The sequence below is a fragment of the Ammospiza caudacuta genome, chromosome 10 (assembly GCF_027887145.1).
Source record: "Ammospiza caudacuta isolate bAmmCau1 chromosome 10, bAmmCau1.pri, whole genome shotgun sequence".
Taxonomy (NCBI): Eukaryota; Metazoa; Chordata; class Aves; order Passeriformes; family Passerellidae; genus Ammospiza; species Ammospiza caudacuta.
Genome location: NC_080602.1, coordinates 3,814,253 through 3,826,172, shown reverse-complemented (window position 1 = coordinate 3,826,172; position 11,920 = coordinate 3,814,253). Strand labels below are relative to the sequence as shown.

The window sequence follows — 11,920 nt, the reverse complement described above, 5'->3', positions numbered from 1 at the left end:
ATGTTTCTCATCCAGCTGTCAGGCAGCAGCCATCTCTGGTGGGCTGGAGTTTTGAGGTGTGTTCTAACCCTGCCCTTTGCTGTGTGCCACTGAGCACAGGGAAGAGCCAGATTAGACATTTGGCACTTGGCATCAAAGTTACAAAAATGGAATCATCCCTTTTATTAGAAATCTCTCCATTTCCTCTCTATGGTGCATTTCCAAATCTTCAGTGTGGGTTTAGACAACTTCTTAATGGAAATCAAAGGCAATTGGACATTTCATTCATTGTTTATGCAGAGATTGTGAAATAATTTAGTAAAGGTAGGAAGTCTGACGCAGGGACAAGGCTCTGGTTGGAGCAATTAGTGCTGAGGGGTGGGTGGTTCTGTTTCCAGGATGCTCAGCTGCTTTGCCTGTTTCTGGGCCAAGGGGCTCTGGGTGCTGTTTTGCTGCTCTTGGCCAGAGAGGCTGGCAAGAAGCAGAAGCAGAGGCAGATCCTTGTTGCAGTGAGGCTGGTGGGTAAGGAGCTGTGTCTCTGTCCCGGCAGTGCTTGTGCAGGGGGTTCATGCCAGGAGCCCTGAAGTCGCCCAGCGCGACGCCCTGCCCGTGCTCTGGCCCTGCCTGGAGAACAAGGCGCTGCCTGTGCGGAGCGCCAGCGTCCGCACCGTGGCCACCAAGCTGGCCTCTGCCCTCTGCAAGGTGATGGGCACCCAGCTGAAGGAATGTGCTGCCAGCAAGCCTCCACATGTGCGGGAAAACCTCTCCAAAATGCTGGGCTGGTGAAGGCGAGATGTTCTCCAGAAGGCTGAGGAAGCGCTGAGTTGGAAACCTCTGGATTTGCCTTTTGAGCTGTGCCAAAAATGACAAAATCCTAAGGAAGGGTGTGCATCTGCCCCTGCTCTCTCCATTGCCCTTCCTAGTCATGGCATGGGGGGCCTGAAGCAGCTCCAGATGGAGGACAAGATGAAGGGCAGTCATGGCTCAGCCTCACACAGAGGTGAGGGGGAAGCTGGGCCAATCTCTGCTGGCAGGAAGGGTCTTGTGGCAGCCCAGAGAGGCTGTGCACATTGCCAGGGAACAGCTGTGCCCTGCATGTGCCCCTGCAATGAGCTGTGCTGCTGCCAGTGCCCCTGGAGCTGTGGGGCTGCTGAGCTGTGGGGCAGGCAGAGGAGCAGGAGGGTGCATGTGCAGCTGAGCCATTCCTGGGGAGCACAGGGCTCTGGGCTCCCTGCTGTCCCAGGGCAGCCCAGAGGCCAGGCTGGGCCTGTGCCAGCTCTGGGCAAGTGGCTCAGGGTTTGCCCTGGCCTGCCTCAGTGTCTGCCAGCAGGAGCATGTTTCCCTGTGCAGCTGTTTCCACATCTCCAGGAAATGTGTCCCATGAAATACAGAGCTTCAGATGCTTCAGGTTTGCATGGAGGCCTCTGTTAAAGTTTGTGTCTCCGCTTTGCAGATCTGACTGGTTATGGTCTTACCGAGAAGTTGTCTCGGGACACTTCCGATGTTCTCTCACCCACAAAGTCCTTGTCTCCCATCCAGAAGAGCTCTCTATCCTCCAAGCTCAGGAAGAAGCTGCTGCCTGTATGGAGAGTGCTTGAAGAAAAGGATTGATGCGTTAGGCTTCATAGTTATAGATGTACATATGTTCTGATCTTTAGATGTAGTTTGGAATTAATGTGTTTTGATTCTGTCTTTAAGTTTTGATTACATGTCTTTAGTTCTATATATTTCATTTTGATGATGAAAAAAAAGTAAATAAATAAACAAAATCGAAAAAACCAAGAGGAGAATGTGAGACCAGGACCTGCTGGCGTAGAGATTATGGGAGTGCAGCTCACTCAGTGTGCCAGTGTCTCACCACATCCTTTCCTCATTGGGCCTCTCCTCTTCCACTTTGGCCATGTTATCTTTGTGTCATTTGTGCTGCTCTTTGTTACTTAGCATTACAACAGTCACCTGTTGACCTGTTTGAGGGACAATGGATCCAAAAGATCCTGTCTAGTCAAAGGTTTTCTACCTAGGTGTGTTCTGTGCTCACCAAAGGCCTGAGCAAAGAAACCAAGAGAAGTGTGCCCAAATCCCAAAGCTTTGCTCCTTTGCAATCTCCCACTGATCTGGCTCACAGGTGTCTTCAATCACAATTCCATAGGTAAGAAGAGGTCATGTATTTCACTGGGAAATGATGCACTGCTTTGGCAAAGTCACCTGTATGTATATTTACCCGGGACAGCAGTGCAGCTGTGTTGTTTGCACCTTGTTTGCAGAAGGATGAGTGCCCTGGGAGGCCAATAACAAGTGACAAGGGCTCCTCAAATCTGCACTGCAGCCTGGGTGCCATTCAGCCCAGAGCTAGGGGATCATTTGTTCCCATGGACCAGTGCTTGCCAGCGGAATGAATTCCTGCACAGCTGGAAGAAGCAATTCTGGATTCAGCTCCAGCTGTTGGTGGGCTGCATGGTCATTGACAATGCTGCCCTTCCAGAAATTATTCTGAAGTTTCCTTTCATAGTCATTTGAAGCTTTTAAACTTCACATTTCAATTTGCTTTGCATTAGGGTAAAACACTTCTGGGCCCAGTGCAAGCTGTAACCTTTTGACAGCAAAGTCCTCATGGTTGCCAGCTTCTGATGTTACACAATGTCACCTGGCTGCCTGTGTTTGCTTAGCTCTGGGTCTAGTCCCGGCCTAGCAAAGCCCAGGCAGGGTGGAACGTTGCAGGGAAAACTGGTCCATGAGCTTATGGGGTTGCCATCAGCAGCAGAGTCAATGTGCCCTTTGGGGACTTCTCTGGAGACAAAATTAGGGACCTACCCCATGCCACAATATTCTCTTAGATCTTTCTGAAATATCCTAGAAAAGGCTGTGAAACTTCACATCTCCTTGCACACCCACTGTCTGAAGAGGGGCATTTTTGTCCCTCCTCAAAGTCATTGCTCTTGCACACCAGAAACATGAACATCAACCAGCAGGAATGATGCATGGTCCTGCTGCTGCTGCTGCAGAGCACTGGGCAGTGCAGACCTGGGTGTTACCAATATGAGCACTTAATTAGCATTTCATGCTCCTTCAAGCTGTCCAGATCTCAGGGCTTTTTGTTTCAAAGCAGCCACTGCACCATCTCTAGGGAAGAACAGGAAATGGGAAACAGAGACTGCCAGCCTTGCAGGGGTGTGAGAGAAAACCTGACGTGTCTGCATCAAAAGATGAATGAGAAGAGTGTAATTGCCAAAGCAAATGCTTTGTTAGGATAGCAGAAGCAGTTCTTTACTGCATGCTTGCATGAAGATCATTTGGAATCTCCTTTTTGTGTCTCATGCAGAAAAGGAGCTCTTAATAATACCACGCTACATAAACCAGATTGGGATGCAGCTCTGTAGTGGTTCACAATGAAGCAGACGGCCTGCTGTGTCACTGCCAGCCCTGCTGAGCCTGCGAGGGACCATAGTGTATCCCATGCCTGTTTTGCCTCCAAGCAGAGCTTGGTTTTCCTCATTAGTGTGAAGTAATTACAAGAGTAATAAAATGGACAATTAGACTGGCCGCTTTGGAGGATATGCTCATGCTTTGGCATGTCAGTCCTGTACCTCATGCACCCAAGGCTTGTTACTCATCATGAAATATTTTAACAAAAAACCTCCGCTCTCATGTTACATCTGAATAAAACTGCATCAGATCATCAAGAATTCTGCCTGCAGGAACAAGACAAGAGCCTTCCGACACTCACTTGCAGCTGTCCCGGATTGCTGCAGCCCTTTGTGCAAAGCTGCTGCAGACAGAGTGTTTGGAGTTGGTTTGGGCCTTTATGAAAGATCTGTGGAGCAGTGTGCAGGGCTCTCCTGGCAGGAAACTGTTTGTCCAAGCCCAGGGACACGGTGCTGGCAGGAGCGGAGCGGCCCCGCTCCCAGCCCGAGAGTCTGTGAGCTGAGCCACGCCGGGGAGACAAGGCAGCGAGGGGCTCCAGCCCAGCTGCTTCACTGCCCTGCCCGCCCCATGGAGCTCTGCCGTGGGAGAAAGCCGACACCGGATGAGTCCCCGAGCTTCCATCAGCTGCTGGAACTGCTCCGTGACAGCTCCTGTTCTTCCGAGAGAGACCCCGGCGCCTTCTTGGAACGCGTGTCATGGGGGATTCTGTTTGATAATAAACTGTTGGGGGTTTTCCACTTTTCATCTATCAGTAATAATTTCCCATTGCTGGAAAGGGATTGCAGGAACACTTTAGAGGAGACGACTTATTGCACAGTATCCTGTTTGAAGTTGTCTGAAACTGTGTGAGACAGATGGCTTCACACAGGAGCATCCCCAAGGCTGCTGAGGGGAAGGCACAGAGGAAGACAAACCCAGTATTTCTGAGGGAACTCCTTGACACCAAACCAACCTGAGTTGTCAAACAGCAGACCTGATGTTTCGAGACATGGGCCACAGGGGAAACCTTTCAGTGTGTTTGGTCCAGGCTGGGCTATGCTTGAGGAAAAGGTGTGTCAGTGTGTTGGATAATACTCTTTTCTTGACCTAGAGATGGGGCAACTGAGAGGTGTTTTAAAAACTTCTATTCCATTTTCAGTCTCATGAGAATGGTGAGACAATACAGATGTTATAATACGCGCCATCACAATCAGAAGCCAATTACTTCCTAATTATAATACATTATAAGCGTTTCTTGGTCTATCAGCCTTTTGCCATGCCATGTTGTAGATGCCTTAAAGCCAATTATTTAAAACTACTCTTTGTGGGTCCCACTACAATGCATCTTTCATAGCTCTGTTTTTCCAAAATCTTATTTGCAAGGCCATCTTTTGAAACTTTTTTCCAGCTGCATTTCTCTCTCAACAATATCTGTCCTATTCCATGGAAATTTTTAAGTTAGCATTTCTTGTCTCAAGATTTATATACAGATTCATACTTTGTGGGCCTTCTATTAGGCTCTAAAAACTTTCTACAAATCCATTTCCCACATCAGTGGACTTGGCTCCTTCTCTCCTCATTGTGCCTGGCAAGCACAGGAGCCCAGAGCTCCTGCAGAACCCATCCCAGCACTCAGTGGGAGCAAACTTGTGTCCAGTCCTCACCCGGAGCTGCGGTGCCCAGCATTCCACCACTCTGGAATGAGGAACTGTTCCTGCTCTTTCAGAAGGAGCTAAGGAGCTTTGGCCTTCAGATCAATTGTCTGCAGGCTCCTGCAGTGCCTGGTGCTGCTCCCTTGCCAGCGGCACCCCAGGCCAGGGGGGCACATCTGGGCTGCTGTGTCTGGCTCTGGGGCTCCCTGTTCTGGGCAGTGAGGAGGAGCTGCAGAGGCTCTGCAGGACTGACAGGATGGGCTTTGGGGCTGGCAGGAGAAGCTGAGGGTCCTGGGCTGCTGGAGCTTCTGAAGAGGAGGCCTAGAGCTCCTCCTGCAACTGGTCCAAGGGTAGTTCCAGAGAATCCCAGAATTAGCAAGGTTGGAAAAGATCTTGGAGATCATCAAGTCTACCCTGTGCCCTGAAACCGCCTTGTCTCCCCTGAGCCTCCTCTTCTCCAGGATAAACAACCCCAGCTCCCTCAGCTGCTCCTCACAGGACTTGTGCTCCAGACCCCTCCCCAGCCTTGCTACCCTTCTCTGGACACGCTCCAGCCCCTCCATGTCCTAAATTGGGGGCCCAGAAGTGGACACAGCACTCAAGGTGCTGCCCAAGCAGTGCTGAGCACAGGGGAAGAATCCCTGCCCTGCTCCTGCTGGCCACACCATTCCTGAGCCAGGCCAGGAGCCATTGGCCTCCTTGGCCACCTGGGCACACTGCTGGCTCATGTCCAGCCTGCTGTCCATCAGTGTCCCCAGGTCCCTTTCTGTCTGGCTGCTGTCCAGCCCCTCTGGCACCTTGCTAAAGGAGGGAGGCAGGGAGGGAACGGGTCCAGATCCAGTCCTTCCTGAAATGTGGTGTTTGCTGGCACTGCCAGTTCCCAGATCTTGATATTTCCCTATTCTGGTACAGCCCAAGTCCAGCAACTTGCTGGCAAAGAAATCCAAAACCAAGCAAAGACCTGGTACCTACAGCAACCCGATGTCGGGTTTGCTGACACCACCAGTACCCAGATCAGGAATGTTTCAGATGCCTGCACAGCCTAATTCCAGCAGTTTGCTGGCATAGAAAATTAGCATCTGGAAATTTCTCAGTGCCAGCAAAACCTAAATGCAGCAATTTTCTGGCAAAGAAAGCCAGAACCCAGCAGCTTCCCGGTGCTGCCACCAGCACCACCCAGATCTGGTGTTTGCTGCACAAGCGCCCCGATCTTGAAATTTCCCTGTCCTGGCACAGCCCAAGTCCAGCAATTTGCTGGCACAGAAAGCCAAAATCCGGCAATTTCCTGATGCCAATACAGGTGCCCAGACCTGGTGTTTGCTGCCACTGCCAGTGCTCAGATCTGGATATTTCCCTGTTCTGGCAGAGCCAAGTCCAGCAATTTTCTGGTCAAGAAAGCCAAAATGTGGCAATTCCCTGCTACTGTCATTGGCAATGCCAAGATCCGGTGTTTGCTGGCACCACCAGTGCCCAGATGCGGGAATTGCCCGGTGCCAGCACAGCCCAAGTCTAGTGATTTCTGGCAAAGAAAGCCAAAACCTTGCAAATACCTGGTACCTACAGCAACCCAGTCTTGTGTTTGCTGACACCACAAGTGCCCAGATCCAGAATTTTTCAGGTTCCTGCACAGCATAATTCCAGCAATATGCTGGCACTGAAAGTTAGCATTTGGCAATTTCCTGGTGCTGGCACATTCCCTACCCAGATCTGGTGTGCGCTGGCACTGCCAGTGCCCACATCTGGCAATTTCCCTCTTCTGGCACCACCCATGTCCAGAATTTGTTGGCAAAGTAAGCTAAAACCTGTCAATTTCCCCTTGCCAGCACTGCACAATCTGGAGTTTGCTGGCCGCAGGATCCCAAGAAAGAAGGAAGGAAAGAAGGAAGACAAAGAGGAAGGCATCCAGATACAGTCCTGCCTGGAGCCTGGAGCCTGAAATGGGCTGTTTGCTGCCACTGCCAGTGCCCAGATCTGGAAATTTCCCTATTCTGGCACAGCCCAAGTGCAGCAATTTGCTGGCACAGAAATCCAAAACCTGTGGCAGCTTCCTCTTACTGGCTCTGGCACCACCCACATCTTGCGTTTCATGTAACCAGAACCCAGATTTGGAAATTTCTCAGTGCCAGCAGAGCACAAATCCAGCAGATTTCTATCACTGGCAACGACATCACCTAGATCTGGTGTTTGCTGGCAACGCCAGTGCCCAGATCTGAAAACTTCCTAGTGCTGGCACAGCCCAAGTCCAGCGATTTGCTGGCACAGAAAGCCAAAATTTGGAAATCTGCAGGTTCTGGCTCCAGCACCATCCAGCTCTGGTGTTAGCTGAGACCACCAGTGCTCAGACTTGGAAACTTCCTGATGCCTTCACAGCCCATGTCTAGCAATTGTTTTTTAGCTAGCTGGGGCAGGGAAGTTCCTTGGACTGTGACTTTCTTTTTTCTTGGAACTGTTTACACCTGCTCTGGACTGAAAACCCAGAAAAACACCGACAGCAGCAGCTCACACCTGTGGCCCCCCGAGCTCTGGGACGCTGCATTCCAGCACCAGAGGGACTTAGAAGAGACCGAGGGAGCCAACTACAACCCACAAAAAGGACCTTCTGAATTTGCCATCTCTTCAGCACTGTCCGAGGTTTTATTTAATATTATTCATTTTTCATGCTTGTGAATACTTTACTTGTTAAACAAACTGGGGTTTTTAACTTTTCTCAAGGGAAGTCTTTTCCTGAACTAGTCGGGGAGGGGACGCTTGAACTTGCTTTCTAGATGGACCCCTTTTGGAGATTTCCTCCCAAAATTTGCCCTAAACCAGAACAGTCACAATGAAAACTTCACATGTGGCATAATTCCCTGATGGAAAATCTTGCAACAGAAACTTGACCTCGTTCTCCATGAGAGGTTCTTGGGGAGAGCAGACAGGAGGAGATTCCTGGAAAACTGAAACAGCTTTCCAGAAGTAAAATGAAAATGAAAGAAACAATCTAAGATGTTTTCCCTTATCTATTTCTATGCTCCCCTTTTTCATGTTGCATCCCAGTAATTCCAGATGCATCTCATATCTAAGATCGATGACGTAGTGATTTTTAGACACTAAAATACCATGAGCCACACACAGTTTTCCTTCCCCTGTTTTTACTGCAAAGCAACACTGGAGATGTAAGTGCAGTGCTGGGCTCAGGTGGGAATCCTACCCCAAGGGAAGGTGGCCCGACAGTGTTTGCCCCTCAGCAAGGACAATGCACAGCAGCAAGCGAGGGGATCGCTGTGCCAGTGTGCAGGAGTCAGGGCTCTGCATTTGGGCTCAGCGCTGCAAAGTTCCCGTGTTTGGGCAGACGGAGGGGCTGTCCCCGGGGCGCGCGGGGCTCGAACGTGGGGCTCGTGGGGCGAGCGGGGAACGGACACGGGGACGAACGGCCCCGGTGCTTCAGTTGCAGCGGCGGCAGCGGCGGCAGCAGCAGCGGCGACAGCAGCAGCAGCAAACAGATAGTTTTAAGCACTCTTTCTATTTCTCTTTTTCTTTCTCTTCTTCTTTCTCTTTCTCTCCCTTTCCCGCTGTCGGGCACCCTTCTCTCGGGGTCCCTTGCCCGGCGTCCCTCTCCTCTCCCCTCCTCCCTCCCCCCTGCAGGGCAGGGCCATGCCCCCGGCCCGCCCCCGGCCCCGGGCGGGGCTGCCCCGTGCCCGGCCCCGGCCGTCCCGCCGCGGTCTCGCCTCCGCCCGGCTCTGGGTGTACTGGCGGTGGCGCTGCTGGGCGGGCATCAGTGCCTGGGGCTGGGGCGGCATCGCCGCCCTTCGGCTCCGCCTGGCCCGAGCCCGGCCCCGGACCCGACCTCGGCCCCGGCCCCGGCCACAGCCCCGGCGCCGGCCCCGGCCCCGGCTTCTCCCGGGGCCCGCGGAGCACACACGCGGCGCGGCCGCTCCCGCCGCCTCCACTGCGGCTTCCCCGGCCCGAGCTCCGCCGCTCGGCAGCGCGGCCGCCGGCCCCGAGCCTCCCGTGCCGCGTTCCCGGGAGCGAACGCCCGGGCATGGCCGGCCCGGGGCGGGTGAGGGGCGCTCGGGGGCCGTTGCTGGACCCGGGCCGAGCTCTGACAGCCGCGTCCCGCCCGCAGGGACGGCGCAGGAGGCCCTGCAGGAGCGGTACCGGCTGGGATCGCTGCTGGGACGCGGCGGCTTCGGCAGAGTCTTCGCGGCCACGCGGCTCTCGGACGGCGCCCCGGTGAGCGGCGGGGCCGGCGGCGGGCGCAGGAGGAGGGGATGCAGGAGGAGGAGGGCGGAGAGCGGAGGATGGGGCTCGCAGTGCGGGCAGCGAGCTCACCCCGCTGCTGCCCTTGGCTTGCAGGTGGCCATCAAAAGGGTGCCACGGAACCGCGTCCGGCACTGGGGCGAGCTGGTGAGTGAGCGGGGCCAGCAGCCGGGGCTGCCGGCCGGGGAGGAGCCGGGGCCCGGCACGGTGGGAGCCGCCAGGACGCCCCGAGGGAGAGCGGGCGTGGGGCCAGCGCAGGGCGCAGAGCATCCCGGGCTGGCTGAGGGCTTCCCCAGGCCCGGCACGGCATCGGCCCCACTGACGGCGTCGTGCTCCTTCCGCAGCCCGACGGCACCAGCGCACCCCTGGAGGTTGTGCTGCTGACCAAGGTGTCTACTGGCTTCCCCGGTGTGGTCCAGCTGCTGGAGTGGCTCGAGCTCCCCAACTGCATCGTGATGGTGCTGGAGCGGCCAGAGCAGTGTCAGGACCTGCAGCGTTTCATTCGGGCACGGCGGTTCCTGCCCGAGGAGGAGGCGCGGGAGCTGTTCCGCCAGGTGCTGGAGGCCGTGCGGCACTGCACCAGCTGCGGGGTCCTGCACAGGGACATCAAGCCAGAGAACATCCTGGTTGACCTGGACACCGGGCAGGCCAAACTGATTGACTTTGGCTGTGGCACCTACCTGCAGGACACAGTCTACACTCACTTTGCAGGTGAGCCTACACAGGGCTGTGCTCCCGCTGCTGACATCTCATGGCCCAACATCTCCCAGCCCAAGCTGGCTGTGGCAGCGGGGATTCTCCCTTTTGCTGCCAGTCAGGGCACTGAATCTTCAGCTGAGTTGCTTTAGAGCAGGGCTGGGTGGGCAGCCATCTTCCAGCCCTGCTGGCAGCCTTTGCCAGCCACTCTGCCCAGGACTGGGGCTTGGCTGGGGCAGCCAGCCTGACCAAACCCCCCGTGGGTGGGGGTAGCAGAGAGGGAGGGCGGAACCTGTGCCCCAGCCACTTTGGTGTGCAGATGAGAGGAAGGGCTTGGACTGCTCCACTCGCCCTGTTTGCCTTGGCTTCATAATATTTTTGGGGCAATGCAGGCAGGGAGGATATGGGCAGGTTTTTTCCCCAGCATGGAGTGGGTTTTTCCTTTACATGTCATGGTTGAGCCTAGCCAGGGCTGCCCTCTTCCAGCACCAGAGGCTTCTTTTCCAACCCTAACTTTGTGCACAAGTCCCAGGTGCTGGCGAGAGGGCAGTGGTCACCCTGTGTGCCCCTGATGCAGCCCCCGCAGGTGCAGGGATGCTGGGGCCAGGCTCTGGGAGAAGCAGCATCCCCCTGATGAACTCCATCTGTATTCCATAGGAACACTGTCGTACAGCCCCCCGGAATGGAACGACTTTGGCTGGTACCATGGCGAGGCAGCAACGGTCTGGTCCCTGGGCATCCTGCTGCACCAGACGGTCTGCGGGGAGCACCCTTTCAGGAGGGGCCAGAACCTCAGCTGGGGCCAGCTCCCGCTGCCACAACGGCTCTCTCAAGGTGGATCCTCTTGTCTGGGCACGGGGGGAATGCCAGTGCTGGGAGCCAGCAGCGGGGTCGTGGGCATCCCGCTCTGGCAGCTGCTGAGGAGGTGGCACATGTCCTGCTCTCCTCCAAAACAGGGAATTGATGGGAAAGTTTAGGCCCAGCTCTGAGCACATCCAGCATGGCCTGGGCATGGGAATAGTGGGGCAAAGCAGACAGGAGCCTTCTCTGGCTGACCTTCAGTTTCTGCTTTTTCTCCCCAGAGTGCAAAGACCTGATCAGGTGGTGTTTATCCGTGAACTCCTTGGACAGACCCACACTGGAAGACCTGTTCTGTGATCCTTGGATGTGGGATATTCCTCTGCCATAGAAGAAGGGAGAGAGCCACAGGCACACTTTGATCCAGAGCCCTGGTAAGTTCCTACTCCACATGTGCCTTGGCAGTCAGAAGCAAAGGAACCCAGAGTTTTTTGTGCTGCCAGTGTCACAGCACCGGGGTCATGGGATGGGAACACGCAGCCCTTGTGCTGGAGCTGAGCTGCTCTGCCCAGCACTGGTGGCCGCCATCCCAGCTGGTTTTGCTTGTCCTGGTTCCCTGACAGCTGGGGCCCTGGGCAGAGCCCTGAGAGCCTGGTCTGCCCCCAGGGAAGGAGAAGGAGCCCCTGGAGAAGCTGTACCGGGTGGGGATGATGCTGCTGCTGCTGCTGCTGGAGACAGCAAGGGTGACATCAGTAATGACAAGCTCTTCTCAGCCTGGCCACGGGAGGCTGAAGGTGATGGACTTTGATTCTGGCACCTTCTTCAAAGCCAAACTCCACAGGGAATTTGCAGGTGAGTCCCCACCCAGGGAAATTCTGCCAGATTTGGGCATGGCCCAGCCTGGCGGGGAACCAAAGGCTCCCCCTTTGCTGGGGCAGATGCAACTCATTCTTCAGTGGCTGCCCAGCTGCTTTTGGCAGGGCTGGGAGGATGGGCTGGGGTGGGTACGAAATGGGAGTGGGCTCCTGGCCCTGCCAACAGCCCCAGCACCCACCGTGCCCCGGGCTGGGGCTGGGGCAGCGAGCCCGACACAAACAAAGCCCATGGTGGGAGCAGAGGTGGGACTCCAGAACCTGTGCACAGCTGCTTTGCTG

General features: G+C 55.0%; 1 protein-coding gene across 1 annotated transcript; it reads left to right on the top strand.

Moving 5' to 3' along the window:
* Positions 1 to 909: 909 nt before the first annotated feature.
* LOC131562118 (serine/threonine-protein kinase pim-1-like) lies at positions 910 to 11,157 on the top strand. The gene is made up of 7 exons (XM_058811690.1): positions 910 to 979; positions 1,433 to 1,560; positions 8,658 to 9,245; positions 9,369 to 9,419; positions 9,617 to 9,983; positions 10,626 to 10,802; positions 11,051 to 11,157. The coding sequence occupies exons 1-7, from the start codon at positions 910 to 912 to the stop codon at positions 11,155 to 11,157; spliced, it is 1,488 nt and encodes a 495-aa protein (XP_058667673.1).
* The last annotated feature ends 763 nt before the right edge of the window (positions 11,158 to 11,920 follow it).